The sequence below is a fragment of the Lepisma saccharinum genome, chromosome 18, assembly GCF_977018435.1.
Source record: "Lepisma saccharinum chromosome 18, izLepSacc3.1, whole genome shotgun sequence".
Lineage (NCBI taxonomy): Eukaryota > Metazoa > Arthropoda > Insecta > Zygentoma > Lepismatidae > Lepisma > Lepisma saccharinum.
This window is the reverse complement of record NC_139246.1, coordinates 28,599,601-28,621,110: the sequence shown is the minus strand read 5'-3', so window position 1 is coordinate 28,621,110 and position 21,510 is coordinate 28,599,601. Positions and strand designations below refer to the sequence as shown.

Here is a 21,510-nt window from a genome sequence, read left to right as displayed (position 1 = left end):
TTCTCTTCAAGACTAATACGTCAATTCAATATCAATATTTACCTTGGAAACAGAGATATTCCCTTCGAAATCAAGACTTTCCTTCAAGATCAACATTTTCTTCAGGTTCAATATTTACTTTCAAGGCCCAGACCAGCAAGTTGGTTGTTGATGTTCTTCTAATGTGTGGAAATGTATGTATGAGAACATTTTGAAATGTTATGTTATTTCTGTGGTGAAAAACAAGTGTTTAAAAAAAGGGGAAAACAACGTGTCCTCAGTTTTATCTACTGATCGTATTTGGCGCTGCAGTCGAAATGCAATTCGAAAGACTTTCACTTCCAGTCCACGACTTCAAGACCGAACTGCGAGACCATTGTCGGAGGATGCTCGCTTCAAGTAAAGGGTTGCACCTTTCCCTTCAAGATTGAGACTTGTCTTCAAGAAGACTTTCCTCTACGGCCAGGACGAGAACAATACATTTTATTACATGAAATAGATGAAAAGGCACTCACAAGAAACACCCATGCCCCTACCAGAACTGGAACACAGTTGTTTCGATGGCGACATTATGGGTCCACTGTTCTGCATGTTGAGACTAGAACGATTTTGGATTTCCCATTCAGTGAGCACAGTCACGTCTCGGTATCCCTCGTCGAACAATAGGAAAAGGATAAGCTGCAAGCAATTTAATGCTGTGAGTAACTTAAGCTATGTTCAAGTGTCGATCCTAAAAAAAAAACTATAGTATAGGGTCAGGCAGTCAAACGGGAAGATCTAAAAAAAATTACAAAAAATAGAGAAAGCAAATATTAGTTAATTTTTGAACATGAATGTACTGTACATGAGTTGAAATTACTAGTGTACCTAAAAAATGTTCATTGTTTGAATATGGTGCCAGCAAGATGGCGTCCTTGGTTTTGCACACATTCTCGGAGCCTCAGAGTAAATCCGCCCATGACGCTTCGTAGCATCTCCAACGGAATGTTGTGGATATCTTTTGCCGAAATCGCTCCTTCAAATTATCCCTGGTTCTTGGGAGGGTTGTCCTTGAATACTTTGGATTTGAGGTAACCCCAAAGGAAAAAGTCAGGAGTCCCGGGTGAACGGGCAGGCCACGGAATATCGCGAATGTGCTGATGAGACGACCATGAAATGCGAGTCTAAGCACATCCATAGACACTCTGGCAGTATAGCTAGTTGCACCATCTTGCTGGAAGAGTGTTCCTTCATCTGGGTCATAGCCATCAGGAAAAAGGTTACCAACATGTCAGCATAACGTCCAGCGCTTACCGTCACCGTCATTATCGAAAAAGTAGGAGCCGATGATTCCACGAGATGATAATGCACACCACAGTGTTACTTTTTCTGAATGGAGGGGCGTTTCATGGAGAGTGTGTGGATTAATTTCGGATGGGAGGATTTACTCTGAGACTCCGACAATGTGTGCAAAACGAAGGACTCAATCTTACTGACACCATATTCAAAAAAGAACATTTTTCATGTACACGTGTAATTTCAACTCATGTACAGTACATTCATGTTCAAAAATTAACTAATATTTGCTCTATATATTTTTTGTGAATGTTTTAAATCTTCCCCTTTGACTGCCTCACCCTATATATATGGTATCTTCTGTGCTTCTACAGAGTGTTTCAAAAGTCGAGTTACTGTTTCTTAATCACTTAAAACATGAAAAGAGAGACTTCACTTGGTTATTTTTAAATATCTTCTCTTTCCAGTTTACTCCACACAGAAAATCCTAAAAATTAGGCAACTTATGAATTATTATTTTTTAATGTGGTTGTTACGGTCAGTATTTGAGTACATGTTACCTGTGTCTGATAAGAAAATTCTGATCTGCCAGTGTTGCTAACCAAGATCATGGTATAGTTCCAGTCACGAAATTATGAACATACGATAATTTGTTACCATTAGTATTCTGAAAAAAAAATAGTCTTGAGTTATTAAATAGTGTCTAATATTTCCTGTTTGAAATAAACTATAAACAAGAGGCTTTATCTCAATGAAAAAGGTGTAAATATATATTCCAATTTTCATGTTATAAGCGATCAAAATCAGTGTTGCGCGACATTTGAAACGCTCTGTAGTTTAGTAGTGTCATATTCGATAACAATATCAATAACTTACTGATTATTTGTATTCATTTGTAGGTTGTGAAGCCAGAAAACCACCTCGAGGTTATGACATTTCAACTTCTTAAGTGTGCCAAAGCTTACCCGTTCCTAATACTTGCACTTATTGTATCATTCGTCGTCACTTTCCACAGGACATATCTCGCTTGCAAGTATGGAACTGAGCTGATAGAGGAGGTAATGTATAAACAATATTTCTGTTCTTTGTTTAACGTTGTTATGTACCTATATTTATTATGAGGATTTTTATAATAAAGTTGGCTTGATCTTAAGGTCGTAGATTCATAACATCTTGCCGTGTGTCGTGAGATTTTCCCCGGCCATACCAAATTTACCTCAGATCCTTCTTCTCACTGCTTTGCATATTGTTACTGAGACAGGTTCGACCATCGTGACGTTTCTTTTGGTTAGAGCCATTTGATTAGCACGTCACGGTAGTTGCCCAATCATCATGTTCGGAGGGTTATGAGACTCTCCTTTATGTTGCGGCTTCAAGGAGCCCTCTCAGTACATGATATCTGAAGAATTAAAATATGATTTCCTTACTTTTACTAAAGTTTATTGCGTTCTATCATTAAAGAATACTCAGAGTTATTTAACGTCACTATTGTTACCTTGTTACATACAACAACACAATACAAGAAACACATAACCCAAAACGTGTCAATTGACACATATATGTTTATTCAAATAACAAATTAACCATCATAAACTACAAACGATGCACTTTTTGACGTATGAAAATACACACAGAAATGCATAAAATGGCATTTTTGCATCAATGCATCAATTTTGAAGATCAGATAAGATAATTTCAAAAATAACAACATTTCACTTTAAATGCATCAATTTACACAGATAAATGTGTAATTTGTTATATTTGGAATGATATTGTCTGATTTTCCCAATAGATGCATTTTTGTGCATCACACGGTACATAAGTTGATGAAAGTAGCCCTACACTTTTATGCATTTCTGTGTGTATTATGACACACCAAAAAGTGCATCATTTGCAGTTTATGCATGTTAATGTGTTATTGGCGTTGACATGTATGTGTCAAGTGAGACGTTCTGGGTTCTGTGTGCAGGCTTTTCTTAGGCCCTGCACTTTTGACAGCACACACCATACCATAAAACTATACTCGAATAGTAAGCGTCGTCGCCATGTAATCAAGGGGCTCCGGGTTCGATACCCGGTGGAGCCACATAGTGGTTCGGATCCCACTTTAAACTGTAGGCCCAGTCCCGATTAGCCTTACTGTGCATAAAGTGGACTTAAAACACCAATTCAATGGAATAGTAATTTATGTGAAACTCCAAAAAGACACTGTTGTGATATAATAAAATTATGGATACTTCGAAAATTATTCACTTAAGAAGTACTAAAAAAATTAAAAACTTCCTTGATAACTCATTTAATACATTGCTAATGTTTATTATATCTCTATTTTCTCACAAGGTTCAATAACTTCAGAAGTTCAATAAGGTACATATATCATAATAACCAAATTCTATGATTCTACATTCTAATTTCTAAGTACTAAACATAAAGGTAACTAACTGGAGATCTAAGGTATCATACTATAGAAGAATAGTACAGTCCTTTTTACCTTAGATTGGCAGAAGCGACACCGTGAGCCTTGGGCAGTAATTCCTCTAGTACAGGATGCTGTTTCCTAAAAGGGAGTGTTTTTATACTATTTCAGTTAGCGTCTTTCGATACTTGCCGTAACCTTCAAGCAACCTTCTCTATTCCAGTGACCATTTTCGCCTAGGTCCATTTCCTACTGTCTTGTCCTTCAGAGGACAAGCTACCAGGGCGATCACTATCTTATGCACGTGGAGGGGATGAGTATACACATGTGCATGTGGAGACCTTGGGTCTCTGAGGACACTACTCTCGCTTGATGACAGATTAACTTACACTTGTGTTTGCTAGGCCACATCCTGTTGTTCAAAACTGTGATGTTTACCAAGAAGAGGAAAAGATCGTATCATTCCTTTTAACTTTTCCTAGAGGCAGTATCGGATACGCTATCTCTGTGGCTTGTATGGCAGAAAGCCTGCACAATATGGAGTTTACTTAATGTAGGAGACTGGTGTCTACTATTGCCAATACAATAAAGATTTTTACCCGTTAAATAACTCCCCACCTTATCTTAAATAGTCTCCAACTATTGTCAGCTACGTCCTAAAATTCAACTGCCCTCGTATATGGCAAAAAATAAAATAAATAAAAATTTTAAAAAATAATAATGAAACTCAAATAACAAAACAAAAAAAAATGATAATGTAGAACATAGTTCAATGAGTAATACATAAAATACCTGAAATAATAACAAAATGAAGATTAAACCTAACTAACTAACTAACTCTCTAGCCTTCTTAAACCCGAAGGTTCATGGCTGCAGCAACACAGGCCTTCCATCTTTCCCTATCTTGAGCAAGATCTATATACTCCTTTCCATCCCTACCGATTTCCCTTAGGTCTATCTCAACGTTGTCCCTCCATCTTCGTCTTGGCCTTCCTACAGGTCTCTTACCATCAGGTTTCCCAACAAGAATCCTGTAAACTCCTCTTTCCTCTCCCATTCGTGCCACATGGCCTGCCCACCTAAGTCTTCTTGATTTAATTATTCTAATAATATCTGGACATGAATACAAATAATGTAGTTCTAAATTATGTAACCTTCTCCACTCGCCTGTTTCCTCATCCCTTTTAGGTCCAAAGATTTTCCTAAGGATCTTATTTTCAAATACTCTCAATTTATGTTCCTCTTTCAATGTAAGGGACCAAGTTTCACATCCATATAATACTACAGGCAAAATTACGGTTTTGTATATTTTAACATTTAGTTTCTTAGATATTAAACGAGAAGACAAAAGTTTATGAAGAGAGAAGTAACATGCATTTCCTGAATTAAGCCTACTTTTTATTTCCTCTTTAATATAATTTTCATTTGTTAATATTACTCCTAAGTATTTGAATTTGGAAAATGGTTAAAACGAGTTGTTATCAATAATTAGATTTTGATTATTACATAACAATTGGTTTCGGCCTGTAAGCATATATTTAGTTTTCTCTTTGTTAACTTCCAAACCTATCTCTTTAGCAGTTTTGAAAAATATTATAGCATTATTCTTAATTGTATTCACATCATCCCCCAGTAAGTCTACATCATCTGCATATGCTAACAACTGAGTCACACCATTTAATTTTAGTCCTTCTTTAATTTATTTTATCTTCCTAACAGCATATTCTAAGACAAATTTAAAGAGCAATGAAGATAATGCATCTCCTTGTTTTATCCCATCATGAATTGTAAATTTGTCAGACATATTAATACCCACACGAATTTTACTTTCTGTTTCACTGGTGCATATTTTTATCATACTAACAAGCTTCTTAGGTATTCCAAACTCTACTAATATATTATATAATTTATCTCTTTTGACCGAATCATATGCTTTTTTGAAATCAATGAATAGCTGATGGACATTTTGATTATATTCCCACTTTTTTTCAAGTGTCTGTCTGATGTGAAAAAATTGATCTGTAGTTGATCTGTTACGTTTAAATCCACATTAATAATCACCTATAATTTCATTAGCATATGGTGTTAGTCTTGTTAAAAGAATGTTAGACAATATTTTGTATGTTGTTGAGAGTAGAGAAATTCCACGGTAATTATTGCAGTTCATTTTATCACCTTTTTAAAACACAGGAACAATTATGGATTCTTTCCACTGTTGAGGGATTTCTTCTTTATTCCATATTAAAGAAATTAATTTATGAATTTGACATATTAATGAATTTCCACCATATTTAATTAACTCAGATGGTATTAAATCAATGCCAGGTGCTTTGTTATTCTTTAGCCTTTTAATAGCATCTTTAACTTCAGTCAAGTTAGGTTCTGGAACTAAAGGTTCTGCTGTGTGTACTTCATTTACTTCTGATTTATCTCCTACATGGACATTTAAAAGGTCATTAAAGTAGTTCTTCCATCTATTTAGAATATCGCTTGGGTCAGCTAGAAAATCACCATCTTTATCTTTGATCAAGTTTACTTGAGGTTGCCACCCCTTTCTAAATTCATTTACACCTTTATATAAATCTCTGATATTTTTATTTTTGCTGTTTGTTTCAATTTCGTTAATTTTACTTTTCAAGTAATCTCTTTTTTTACTTCTAAACGTGCGGTTAACTTCTCGCTTTATTCTATTATAATTGTTTAGATTTATATCATCAGAGTTATTTAACCACCTAAGTCTAGCCTGATTTCTTATTTCTATTAGATTATGAGATTCATTATCAAACCATGGCTTACTTTTTCTCGGTTTATGGTATCCTATACTTTCTTCAGCTGCTGATTCTATTGCATTACGTATGTGCTCCCAATTCTTATTTACGTCTGTTTCATTTATATTTTCATCATCATTTAAATCCTGCAAAACATCAAATCTATTTGACAGTTTAATTTGGTAATCTTTGTTAATTCTTTCATCAGTAAACTTTCCTGTATCAAATTTTAGAACTTTTATATTTTGTTGCTTATGATTTATCACTGAGAGTCTTTCTCTTAATTTAGCAATTACTAAATAATGGTCACTTGCACAGTCAGCACCTCTATGTGTACGAACGTCAATTATACTAGTATGCCTTCTCTTATCAATGAGAATATGATCTATCTGATTATGAGTTTTACCATCTGGAGAAGACCAGTTATATTTATGGATATCTTTATGTTTGAAAGTGGTACTTTTCACAATAAAATTCTTTGAGGTTGCAAAAGTAATCAATCTTATACCATTATCATTACTTAATTCATGAAGGCTTTCTTTACCAATCGTGGGTTTAAATGTCTCTTCCTTGCCAATCTGTGCATTACAGTCACCTAACAGAATTTTTATATCATACTGAGAAAATTTATCGAAGACCTGTTCTAACTCTGTATAAAAATCATCTTTAGTATTATCATCTTTATCTTCCGTTGGTGCATGTATGTTTATTAAAATAATTTTACACCACCTACCCTGTAAAACTGCATATGATATCCTCTCATTAATAAATTCTACTGTTTTAAGAGCCGAGATAATTCTATTATTTATGAAAAAGCCTGTTGCAAAATTATGATTTTCAGTACCACCACAGAAAAAAGTATAATTTTTAGTTTTACAATTCCTTTATCCTGGCCATCTATCTTCCAGGACAGCTCCTACATCTAATTTATACTTAACTATTTTATTAACTGTACACTGAAATGCCCCAGGCCGGTAAAGGCTCAGAACATTCCAGGTGCCTAATTTAATATCCTTATTCCTAATGTAGATCTTATCCTTAGTCCAGGGACCTCCCAAAGTAGTCCCCACCCGGAGATCCGAATGGGGGACTATTTTACCTTCGGAATATTTTACCTTGGGAACATCCATGGCCTTATATTGCTGTTTCTTGACATGTCTTTTTACAGTGCAGAGTTGTCAGCTCTACGCCTAACCCCCAATATGAATGGAGGAACTACTACACAAGACAAACACAAACACATTAGACAGCACAACTACTACACAAGACATACCTACATACAAGCACACCACCACTACTACACAAGACAAACACAAACACACTAGACACCACAACTACTACACAAGACAAACCAAAACACACTACACAGCACAACTACTGCGCAAGACACACAAACACATGACAACCACTACACAAGAAGAAACACAAACGCACAACTACTACTACACAAGATTACGAAGGAATAAAAAAAATCCTCACAGAAACATCTACACCACTGAAATATGAAGATTACAAAAATAAGAAGAACGAAGCCAAACAGATTGTGAAAGAAGCAAAATAAGCATCTTGGGCAGAGTTAGGAAATGAGGTAGAGGAAAATTTCAAACAAGATAACAATAAATTCTGGATGGTGATTAAGAACATTAGAGAGAAATATGGATTTTCCATGCTCCTTTATTAATTTTAAGGTAAGGATTTTGAGCTTCAAATATCTACGAAGCATAATTGAGAGAGGTGGAAGAATAGATGAGGAGGTAAACAGAAGAGGATAAATGGGTGGTGGACTATATCAAAGTGTTCGAAGATTAATATGGAACAGGATGTACCTATGAAATGCAAGAAGGTAATATATAACACATGCTATGCACCAATAATTATGTATGGAGCAGAGTTGGACAATGACAGAGAGACAAAAGAAAGTTGCAGGCAGTGGAGATGACATTTTTAAGGAGTATATTGGGGAAGACTAAAAGGGATAGAGTAAGAAATGAGGAGATCCGGCAGACAGTGGGTGTGGTGAAGCTTCAGGACAGGATAGATCAGGCACAGATGAGATGGTTCGGACACATGGAGAGAATGGATGCAGAAAGACTACCAGTAAGAGCTAACAACGCACAAGGAGTGGGAATAAGGCCAAGGGGAATACCAAGATGTCGGTGGAAAGAGCAGATAGCAGAGAGTGTTAGGAAAAGAGGACAAGATTAGAACACCATGGAAAGAGAGGAGTGGTGAAAGACCAGAAAAAAATGGAGAGGCTTGAATTCTATGCCGACTCATAAAGGAAACTGCAACGGATGAGGAGGAACTTAACTTAAAATGTAGTTTGAAGATTTTTTTTTTTTGTTTTTTTTTTTAAATACTAAATGTTATGTCGTGTAATCGGAAATAATGAATCGTAATGAGAGAAAACCAGTTCAATAGCGAGGATAATATAGTCAAATTGAGAGACAAATTTGCAGGTAGGAGACCTGTGTTCATATCCGGAGTTACCTTGAGCAAGCATTCAAGTGTAAAGAGGTCAGGTGAGATATTGATCACATTTTCCGGGTTCCACAGTGAAAATGTATGGGGCTGGGCTCCACCTCCAAAACACGGCATTATGGAACGGTACAGTTAACGATTACACTCCAGACTTCAAAGCTAAATCGGTTTGAACAGCAACATTCTCTTATAAACAATTTTGAAAACACGCGTCCCTTAAAATTAGGCAATCAAGGTATTTTTCGTTATTAATGCATTTAGAATGATTTCGTAGGTCTTACTGGAAAGTTTCGCTTTTCCTTGACCAATAACAGAGATAAATCTTAAAACAGGACCAATAAAAGTTCATTTACACCGCTTATGTCAAAAGATATAGAATACTAATAAATCGGCAGCCATTTTGAAAACTTCCCCCATTGCTAACAGGATATTTTAAATGCATCCAAACTTTAAAATGATGTTAAGACGGATATTAAACTACATTTGAGGCTTCATGCTACTATCACAAAAATGAACAATTGAGCAAAAATTCTGCACATATCGGGAGTACTGTAACATGAAAAGTTAATGATGTAAAATATTAGCATCGACTACTAAACAAGAAGTCCACGGGCAACTATTTTTATTACGTCACTTTAGGATAATGATGATGAGTGATGGTTAGATACGAAAAATTTTCTTTCTCGCTTCGCTCGAAATTCAGCTCACGGTGTACTATAGCGGATCCCCCTCCTCGCTTAGCGAATAATTCAAAGTAAGATCTACTTGATACCATACGACTTCCAAATGGTATAGAAATATGATAGTCGAAATAATGATAATCATACGAATTTTATACCAAAGCGCTAAATATTGCCTCACCCCAAAATTTAAAAGTTCATCCCCCCTTACTATGGAGATTCTGTGCCAATCTGAATCTGAGACCTAACTTTGATATTCACATGTGGATATTCCATCCTCAAGAAACCCCCAATATAATGCTCAACCCCCCTAGAAGAACTCCCGTGATAATCTAAGATTAAGCGTTGATATTACCGTAATAATTGGGTACTCTCCTCTCCTCTCCCCTCAGAAATACTGTAATAATATATTACCCGTTTGTTAGAAGTACGTATATTAGCAGTATACGAAGTGATTACTGCAAGTTAACGAAGTTCAACATCTGTCCAGTAATTAAATGTTTATTCAGTCAAATTCCCATCACAAAAGCAAATAAAAAATCGCCCCGCCCCCACCCAAAAAAAAAATAAAGTAGACGCAACCTGTGTACGTAAACCGTCTGTGAGCACCCCTGGTTCTATTCAAGCCGTAGATCTTCCAGGGACAGAGTAGCCGAACGAAGTTTGGAGGTATTGGCCGGGGCTAATTGCATAAGGTAGATCTTGTAATGGTAATTAGCCACTATAGTTGAGCTTGTGTTGGGCCGGGGCTGGAATAAACTTGCAGGATAGATCTGGGCAATGTAGCTAAAGACTTGAATGATTCTTTGTGAGTGGGGGTGTAGCGTTCGGCTCTGGTTGGCCATGAAAGATAGTCTTGTAGAGGTAATGTAGCTAGTCACAATTAGTTATTTAACATACCCCGGTACCTGTTATTTCAACCGCGTCGAACGTGGTAAATGATTATGTGAAATTGTAAAAAATATGTTCTGTGTGGGACGAAAATTTAAAATCTGCATGTGTCTTGTAAAATGACCTTATGGGTGGGAGGTGATTCGGGGCTATGTAGCCATGCAAAGGTTGAACTTGTGGGATTGAGGTTGGAGTGCGCGCTATCTAGTTATGCACGATTCACTTTGCTCGTGGATGTTAAGGAGGGGTTAACTTGTGTTGCAACTTTGATCTTGTACAGTCACGAACACAGCTGGGTTGTAATAATCTCATTGAAAGCTAATGGTATCGTTACAACCCAGATGTGTTCGTGACTGTACTATTCGTAGTGTATTAGAATAATGCTTGCCATGTTAGTGGGCGCTCAGCTATTTGGTCTCGGTTTATGGCTGGAGTTTGAAAGTCGATATGCCCGGCTGACAGAACATCGTTCCATGAATTTTCGTGGAATCACCTAATCCAGAGATCCTCAAGACATTTAGACTGGCGTATTATTAATCCACATTTCATACTTTCGTCGTAACATCAAATAATATTACGGGTTTTTCGGTAGTAGCATGACTGTATTGCCCATTGCTAAAAACTAATGGTTAATAAAGTTCCGCACCATAGCCTTTCGGCTTAAGGGCTTGACTGCTTTACTACCAGTAGTATTGTGTAATGGCGGACTGTTGTGGATGAATTTGACAGTGAAATGCGATGCCAGAAATGCTTCTAGGTGAGAATTCAGATAGCACCGACTGCTAGTGTTCCGTCCCCAGCTCTAGTGACTCCTGATTGGGTAAATGCTCTGGTGACCTCCCTTGCGTTCACAGAAATAGAGAGAACGCAAGTAAAGGCTGAAAGTTGAGAGAGAGGAGGAAAGGAAAAGACAAGAGTAATTTGTCAAGAAACTAACTGGCAAAAGAACATGAAGATTAAACCTAATGAATCATATTGAAGGCATATCACTTAAATGGCTACATATTCCTGCCCGACCCTGTGGCCGAGTGGTTAGCACATCGCGCTGAGACGCCAAGGGTCCCGGGTTCGAATCCCGGTCGGGCTTGGTTGTTTGTGAATGTCCATTCCTCAATTTCATCATTTCATCACTCATCCCCATCTTCGCAAATTAGCTAAGAGGCACAAAACGCGAAGTAAAATAAACTAAAATCAAATAAAAAAAATCAAACATATTCCTAACCATAATTCTAAAGTCCTAACTAATTGTGTAATTAAAATGAGAAGATTCTCATTGAACCTAACTAAATTCTAAAATCATTATTACTTAGGTAATGAAAATGTGTTTAATTTAATCTATCAGGTTCCTGAGATTATAATTATTTAACCTAGATAGTTAAGAATAATACTTCAGTGCCTGTGTAGAATTACAGTACACCAATTGAATACATATTAAACATTGTACATAAGTGTTTCTTCTTTTGTTACAAATATTGAGTATGTTTACATGACAGTAATAATTTTTATCTAAGTGTGTTTACTCCTTCTTCATTGCACACAAGGGTTAAAAAGTGTTCATTTCATTCATTACATTGATTACGAAAGAGCTTTGTTTTACTCATTTCTTGAAAACGTCCATTCTTTCTCATTCTTGTAAATCATTAAATTGTATTCTGCGTATCGTTGTATGGAAAGTTCCAACTGGGGAGTGCATTTCAGCGGAATTGAAGGTTGCCTCTGGGGGATTTAAGTATGCCTGGGTCAATCTGAGGTTGTCTGGATACAACTGGGGGCATTGGATGGAAAATTTCACGTCCCCGAAGTTAGTACTGAAGTCGGTGTTACTTGGTAGAGTAGATTCTTTCTATACGGCGTCATTGATTGGCCGACTCCGGAATATGGCAGCATCACCAACTCAAAACAATGGAATGCGGATGGAATCTGTAACTGAGAAGAATCTACAAGCAAGTTGGTTTTCCTTAGTTATTCCAAAATATAATTGTAGATAGGTGGGCCTTTCGGGGCCTCATAGTAGTTGCTCTCATGGTTTGATTGACTGATTGATTTCGTTTATTTTACTTCGTGTTTTGTGCCTCTTGGCTAATTTGCGAAGATGGGGATTAGTGATGAAATTGATGAATGGACATTCACAAACAACCAGGCCCGAGCAGGATTCGAACCTGGGACCGCTCTCATGGCAACTGGAACATTAACAGTTCTATGTTTCCTAACATTTATGCGATATGTAATCCAGAAAATAAGACTTAACAAGACACAAGTTATGAAGGAGAGCCAAATTATATAGACAATGTGGAATCTGATTTGTTACTCTCCGGAAGTTCTATGGCAGTCGAGATTCTACAGATAGAGTGTCTTGTATATCTAAGGTACATTCATAGTTCATTCCATTAGTCTGGGAGTGGTCTATCCAATAAATAGATTTGTACTTTCTTAGGATTTGGAAGTATGCACGGAAATTGAGCTTCATAACATGAGTCAAGATGCAATGATTTCACTGACATCCAAATTGGATCACCAGTGTTTTTCTGGTAAGTTTTTTCAGTGAGATTCTCGTTGAAAACTGAAAAGAATACTCTCACATTTTACATTAATTTCAACATTAGAAGGGATTAATGAAATATAAGTGGAAACATTAAACAGAATTGGGGAAATAATCCAGGGAGTTTGAATGCATTTCAAAGTGCAGTTTTGTACTAAGGACGTTCAATATATAAGTTTCCCTGCGCTATAAAATATTGTATAAAGCAATGCCATTAAAAAGAAGCACATGGTTGACTCATAAGGAGTTCAGAAGCATGGATGCTAAGGGTGTTCTGCTGATGGACTTTTTTGGAGCGAGGAAGAACAATTAATGCTGACCGTTATTGTAAAACATTGGATAAACTGAAAAACAAATTCGACATAAGCGACCAGGTCTCCTGTCAGCTGGTGTCATTATTCTTGACGATAACGCTCGCCCCCACTCAGCAGTGCAAACACTACACAAAATTGAAGAATTGGGGTGGGAACGGCTGCCCCACCCTCCATACAGCCCCGATTTAGGGCAAAGTGATTTCCATCTTTTCCCGGTGTTAAAGTCTGAATTGCAAGGTAACCGTTTCGAAACAGATGAATAAGTGAAGCGGAATGTGAGAATAGTGCTCAATAGCCAGAGCCCTGAATTTCTTGCAAAGGGTATGGACAAATTGGTGCAACGGTGGGAAAAATGCCTGAATCTCTATGGGGATTATGTGGAGAAGTGAGGAAGGATCCTCCTACACATGTATGTATAGTTTTCTAATGTATCTTAAAAATAAAATCTTTTACAGCAAACGGAAACTTACATATTGAATGACCCATGTACTTGATTAGGCCGTCGGTTTGAATATTTGAAAGTATCCATCGATTCTCTGGGGTGTACCCATCACCAAAGGAAGTTATGAAACAGAGGGTGTCTTGAGAAAAGTAACAAAGAGGTTTGTATAATGTTTTACCTTTGGTGTCACATATATAACGTCAGAAGTGGATAGAGGTGTAATACAAGTCTTGTCGCAGTGTTGGAAAGGTAGCGGTCTAAATTTATATGCAATATAATTTTCAGACTTGTGTACAAGTGGTACTTTAACAGCTACTAAAGCAGTTGTGGAACTTATAGCACACTCTACCATGGGAATGTTATAATATTGTCCTAATTTACTCACAGGAATAGCTAGAGTATAATTATAGTTACTTGTTCTTCGGATTACAACCTTTAAGTGATCTCGCAATAAATTAAAACGAAATTAGTGCGGGATGTGGAATTTTACTTTGACAAGAGGAGGTGAGAACATGAAATAACTTGGGTACGTCGTTTAGGGGTGCATTCTCAATAGTGGCCCAAATTTTAGCTGGAAAGTATTGAATGCGATTGCAAATCTCATTAATACCTGTGTCTTTTAAGAATAAAGTCCTTATATGTGTTTTAGTGGCTCTAAAATAACTCCATCCTTGTACTGCTGGGTCGGTTATAATGGAATAAGATCCTTGTAAGATGCTCTAGCAAAATGATAAAGAGATCAACAAGTGTAGTAAAGTTTCTCATTGTTCCCGTTGCTGTCTTGACAGCGTCTGTAAGATGAATTCTTCTGTTATTTGTGTTTCCGCGGAAAAAACTAGTTTTGGGGATAGAGCCATTTAGTGAACCATTACCGGAACTAGACTGATCCATGGTGTGAACGTAACGCGTTTGCTGTCCATTTCGGCCTGTTACATGTCCCTGTTTCTCTGAGCATCCGCCCACTGCTTGTCGTTTCGCACGTTCTAACAGCCGTAAGTTAGCAAGTAAGTCATCTAGCGTTTTTTATTTCATAGTTTATGAATATGATAACTCATTTCATACATTTCTAAGGTTTATTATCTCTCTAATCCACACAAGGTTCAATAAGTTCAAATAGATAAGTTCAATAAGGCACAATAAGGATTTTACTTAATGCAACTTAATGTTGGAGACTGGTCTTTACAATTGCCACTCTACAGTGCAATAAATCTTGAATAATTCAAATACATCATTATTGTATTGCAAAATAAAACCAGATTATTACAAAAAAAACAGGCACTTTAACATAATATATATTTGATATAAAATCGTAACTCTCCCGGGACCTTGGCTGCGTTGTATGATATTTATGCGGTAACGATTAGATAAGCCGGAGACACATTTCTTGAAATTTACAGGAGAAAAGACGAGAAAGTACTTACGGAATTGAGTTCTTGTGGACTTTCTGAAGCCGGGGAAATTGTTTTGTTTTAGAATCGTGCAACTTATTTGGCCTGTCAGTAAGGTATTTTTCGTCATTCATGCATCTCCGTTGCACGATAGCTCGTGCCACCATTGCCGTCGACTACGTGAATCAAATGTTCCGTGCGTTCGGTTATGTAACCCTCTGTCAGTGTAGCAACCACGCGGTAGTTTGACAAGATGACGTGTCAAGGTTGCGTTGTGAAAATGTTCCCGGATATTGAAGACCCACGAGATTCTTTAATGGAACATGGAATCGTGAAGGAAGAAATGGAATGTTCTAAATGTTCTAGTATATGTAAGCTACACATTACACGAGATGGGAAGTGGCTCTCTATGTGTAAGAAAGTTATTATTTTACATTTATATGGTACGCTTATTCAATAGTTCGGTAATGTGTACATCTCAGCACAAGAAAACCATATACAATAGGTACAGTGCCATCTATTGGGATCTTTTCTTTGCAAAATAAGTATTGTAATTGTTCCTGTCCAGGTTTTTGGCTACAAACGTATCAAAATAAATAAAAAACGTTAAAAATCTCTTTCTCCTCCCTCAGAGATTTGACTTTGGAAAATCCCTTCTTAGTTGCTTCTTTCGTCGTACTATGAACACATCTCTATAATGTGAGGTATCCAGGTCCATATGTTAGGACTGTGCGTTGATGAGTCTGTGGTTAAGAACTAGCAACTTACATGCATTATAATAGCGTCTTAAGCGAGGCTAACTCTTGATTGGGTTGTGCACAAATTTGAAACAAAGAAATCATTCAGAAGGTTTCCAAAACCAACTACAACAGCAAGAAAATAGTTTCTGGCGGCTCTCGCATTCTTTTTACTTATACGGTAAATAAACAAAATAAATTACGCTATTTTAAAATCCACACTGGGTAATTGATTGAGACAATTATGACCATAAGAATGGCATCTTTCAAAGATACCCTGTGCATTGCTGTTTGTCGCATTTCCCGTCTTTATCACTAAATAAACTGACTCGTACTCCTTCTCGGAGAGCACGAGACTTTGCAGCCTACTATGAGGACACCTCAGACATGGGAAGCACTTAAGTTTTTCTTTAAAAAAAAATAAACAATATCTTAATTTTACACAGTCAGGATTCCATAAAACTTCTACTGATCTTAATTTGACACAACTGCACTCACAAATAAAAATCTTATCGAGATAAAAGTGAATTATTAATTTTTAAGATATTGCTTGAGTACAGTAACTCAATCTTTCATTTTAAATTAACTTACATTGGACTTCTTCTTTATTTTATTGGCTCACAACGCGTATTTGTGCTATTTTTAGCCAAGGGTACCGAGTTCAGGTACATATGTTCCAAACTTTAGATGAACATCTTTCATTTTCTTCGAAACACTGTAGCTTTATTGAAAGCTGTTGTCCATTCTGTTCTTATGATATAAAATTAGACATCAAAATCAATAATTGAAGCATTCCATCGAATAACGCTGTATGGCACTTTTGGGAATGTGCTGAGTTACCAGTGGAAACATGCTGCGACCCTGCTTCTACAGGCTACAAGCTGGCCATAAGGTCGGATGCTGCCCAAAGATTGCTACTGTGTTTGCATAACGTTTTATTTGTTTCTACTGTAGTCCAGTAACATACAACAGGTTTTATCCGTTGTTCTCGCATTCACTGAAATCTGCCATCACCTAGCATCCAAAACTGAAATATTAAGGTTAGTCAATAACGATTGAAACAGACTACATATTTGCATCAAACAAATTATGACTTCATACTGTGACATAAGTTGATTGATTTGTTGTTTTAAGTCTAATTTATGCACATATAGGCTAATCGGGACTGGACCTACAGTTTAATGTGGGATCCGAACCACTATGTGCCTCCACCGGGACTATGACATAAGTGTTAATTTTTATAACAACATTGAATTTTGTAATTTATGTGGACCCGTAACATGTTTTTGTGTTGGGTGTATTTAAGCTTCACGGAGAGCTCCTACAAAAGATTCCTTGCCAATAATGCAGTAGAAAACAATTAAAAACGAAGAATGCAACACAAGGAATGTAATAAAGAAAATACAAGAGGGTACAAAATAAGATTAAATTCCCCACTCCTCCTGAAATTGCGCTGTCAGAAAATATTTCCTGAACGTTTCCCTTCCCTTACTCTCAGAATTCTTAGATGAATATTATTTTGTGATACCGAAAGAAGCAAGGCTACCACACTCTATTTTTATTACATTGACAACCTTTCAAATTGCTGAGCGCTTCTAAAATTCTGCTTTTAGTTTCTACGGAAGACAAAAACCAATCACAGGGCGCTATTAGAGTGTACCCTGTACCTATGGTAGAAAATAAACACCTATAAAATTCACAGAGTACTGATACGTGAATAGGTATATAGAAATATTGATAATTACAATCAAATACAGCGATCAACAAAAAATTTTACTTTGACAACCATACAGGCGTGCGCAGACCCTCTGACTAAAAGGGGCAAAATCCTTGATGAAAGTTCAGTCGGAGATAGAAAAACCTCATTATTATTATTTTATTGATGGGTAATAAACAGGGGCGTATATACAGGCCCGGATTTCGCAATAAGCCTCATAGGCCCGGGCCTAGAGCGGCACTTTGGTGGGGGCGACATGATTGTTTGTTTTAAATTTATAAGGAATACCTAATTCTCGGATTGCCTCTTTTTTCTCCGGACACACCAATAGAATTACTTAATATAGTTGTATTGTAAATATTTTACTAATTTGTTGTTTTAATTACCGAAGTAGTTGTTTTGAATGTACAATATTGTGCTGAGCAGGGTCGGCGATTGCGGCAAGAACGTGGAGCCTGCCACTTGCTTTTGAAAGAAAACACCAGCTTGGCTGCGTTCCAAGAACGCTGTTCCTTGTTACTGCCATCATTGGCTGCATATCAAAAGCATGTGATTCGCGGTGAATTGTTGAGAATTAAACTGTCGGCGCAAGCATTATTAAAGGGGTTTCGCATTGTACTATTCTACGAGAATATTATTCAAGAAGTAGGTGGTGTGTCGCGTCTCGCGTGTGTCAGTGTCCGACGTGCGTTTGTTGGGGTAAGTTTAAAACGTCATTAAGCTCATTATGATTGATCAAAGAGTAAGACTCAGTGGGTCACAAAACAAAAAGAGAAAAGCGGAGAAAGACGAAAAGCAGGTACAGACCCAGCATTGTGGAAAATTGATGAACGAATTCGTGACTACGTAGCTGTCCATGGCATATCGCATTGTTACATTTTTTGTATGATGGTATGTACCTATCACTTAAATAAAGTAAAAATAAAACTCTTATCAGAAAAACAAGGTAAATGTTAAAATGTAATTTATATAATTTATGTCATATCCCTTTGTTACATTTGTTGTATGTAATTATCATTTAATTAATACTGCATTCCGTTAATAGTAAAAATAGTAATACAGAAAAAAATGATTTTTTAATTCTTGACAAACGATATTTGGGCGGCAGAGCTTGTTTGGCCTAGGGACGGCAAGGAGGTAAATCCGGCCCTGCGTATATAGTGTGTGTCCGGACCTACCGAAAATCACTCTATTAGAATAATTCCAGCTTCCGGGGTGCAAGTTCTCTGCTTCCTTCCCCCTTTATGTTCCTTTTGTGTGGTTGAGACCGATTAACATACGTATAAACATGATTTCGTACAGCAGATTCAAAACAACTACACATAGTTTATTCATTTCCAATGTGTGAATAGTTAATAAAAGGCACGAGTCATACTAAAAAGTAATTTGCTGGAGAACGAAGTGAGATAGTCCAATCCTATATAGGAAATAAACCCACTGTAGTTGCTGGGTACTTTCCTCGACTTGAAAATACTTTATTTTTTTAAGAGAATAATATTGTTTAATAACGGAAATAAGATTTATCTACACTCTAAGTGAAAGCATTTTGAGAAGTAACTGCTTTCTCCTTTGCCCCCACCCCCTCATGCCTATGGTGACAACTTAGAGCATATTTAACTCAGACTCGTGACTATAGATGTCAGGCTTTTAACACTGCACCTCTATACAGTGTAAATAGGTTATTCCAATATTAGTTGATGTAAAAATGAAGAATACAATAAATATGTCTTAATGTAGGACTGTACTACATTTCACATAGTGTATAACAAACGAACCACAACAGTAAAAAAGGAAAATAAAGTCAGTATATCGATAGAAAGTATAACAGAAATTTATTCATTCGTTACGTATAATATGTGATTACTCGTAATATAAATGATAACATAAAATCTTCAACCGTGCTTCAAGTAAAATACAGTTGTTACGAACATTGAATTAGTCTTTAAAATTAGTCTTCGTCTCTCAAACTCACTCATTACACCGAACCAGCAATTCCTGTATCATGCATTAGAAAGATTGGTAAACTTTTCAAGTTTGGATATGTAGGGTCTTGAATCTATTGATATAAAAATGGATGTATGTGTGTGTGTGTTTGTTCCGGCATAACCAAAGCCGTTCAACTCCAAGTTCATTTTACACTATACTTATAATTCATTACATTTCTGTCTAATAGGAGATAGGGATAAATAAATACCCGAGCAACACCGGGCAATCAGGTAGTATAACCATAAATTATAATGAATTTTCAATTATTCTTTTTCGTTCGTGAAATTCTGGCTGTAGACCCATGACTACAGTGTTGCACATCCAGTGGTCACAATTTGCATATCTAGATTTTAAAAATCCTTACTTGATGAACATTTTCTCTTCATCTCCAAAAGATTGAAACTACGATCATATAACTTTATACATTAATATTATTATATAAAACAATCCCACAGAAAACATCAATTTGCAGATAAGCCAGAATCAATTAATGGAATGTTTAAAGGAATAACAAAAAATAAATTGATGGTTTCAACTTGTAGGTATACACATAAATATAAGAAATACAAAAATTATCACAACAGTTATGTTATTATTTGGTAAACATTAGCTATGTTATTACAATATTTATAAAAATTGTGATAGAAGATATAGGAAAAATAGTGATTGTTCCAAAGTTAAAATAGAAATTTAACTATACTTCATTTTGAGATGATATATTCCACGACAAAGGAATAGAAAAGGTCTTTCACATCATAAGAACTTGAAACTAATACTTGGGTTGGATGTCTTGAAATCTCCAATGCATTTTTATGTACTTTAATAGAAACTTTGTTTTCCCCTTTAACCTAAAATTCTGTTTGAATTTTGCTCTGCTTTAGGACTATTTCCATTCATGTGACAACATTGCTTACTAGGCACGCCTTGCACTAACTAACGGCTAACACCAGGAAAGTAGTCCAGTCAAGGTCACGCCACACTCTTACAGTGTTGCCAGTAAGCAAGAATTTCAACTTTCAGTAATACGTTAATACGTTTCAATAATAAGACGTTAAGAGTATCAAAGAACTAATCAAAGCTAATAAAACTTTAAACAATCGAAAACTATGTTCTTCATCACTAATTCACGATATTTGACATGAAGAAGAATTAATGTCTTAGAATACCGGTAGAGGGCGTGGTTTTAAAAGTTTAGCAAAAGAAGCTACCACCCAAGACAAATGACTTTGATAAATATTTTGATGAATTAGTATTTGGTAGGTATTTCACCTCATCGTTCCCTGCTAGTGAAATAGTTTTCGACTCACAGGTATGGCCAGATTGTTTTTTTTAAATGATTTACACCACAGTAAAATAATTTAGTTAATAGGTTTTGTGCCTACCTCGAAATGAAGTAATGGTGAATTTACCAGTGCGTAGTTAGAGATCGGTGTGTTCATTGAAAACTCCAGCCTAACTATTGCCTATTTTTGTGGGAGCAGGAAAAGGTTTATTATACATTTGCCTTGACTCACCTCACCCAATAGGTTAATAGGTGCCGGAGCTTGCCCCGAGTTGATACTTTCCTTGATATGAGGCCTTGCTCGAAAAGGTTTATTACCCAAACCAAGACGAGCTCGACACGCAAGCCACCTTGCATAATTATCACTATTCAACCACACCGGCTCTGTTATTGCGGACCGCATTTCTGCCATCCTATCAGGGAAGGCCACCTTTACGTTCAGCAGAAACTGCTGTCGGATACACCACCGTTCGCGATTACTTGGACGACCAGCGCATCGACTACGCATACGGCTCCGCTGCTGCAGAGAACTTGAAAATCATCGTACAACAACTATAAGTAGACACTGGATAAGATTCCCCAGCTCCTGCTTGACCAACTTCGCTGCCCGATCAA

The 21,510-nt window shown here is 36.5% G+C and overlaps 1 protein-coding gene across 1 annotated transcript in view; it reads left to right on the top strand.

The window, feature by feature from the left end:
• LOC146002174 (odorant receptor coreceptor-like) overlaps positions 1 to 21,510 on the top strand; it is a 34,893-nt gene that overhangs the window by 9,802 nt on the left and 3,581 nt on the right. Inside the window, exon 3 of the mRNA XM_083139892.1 lies at positions 2,154 to 2,312. Coding sequence (XP_082996018.1) covers positions 2,154 to 2,312 — 159 coding nt within the window. The remainder of the gene's footprint in view (positions 1 to 2,153; positions 2,313 to 21,510) is intronic.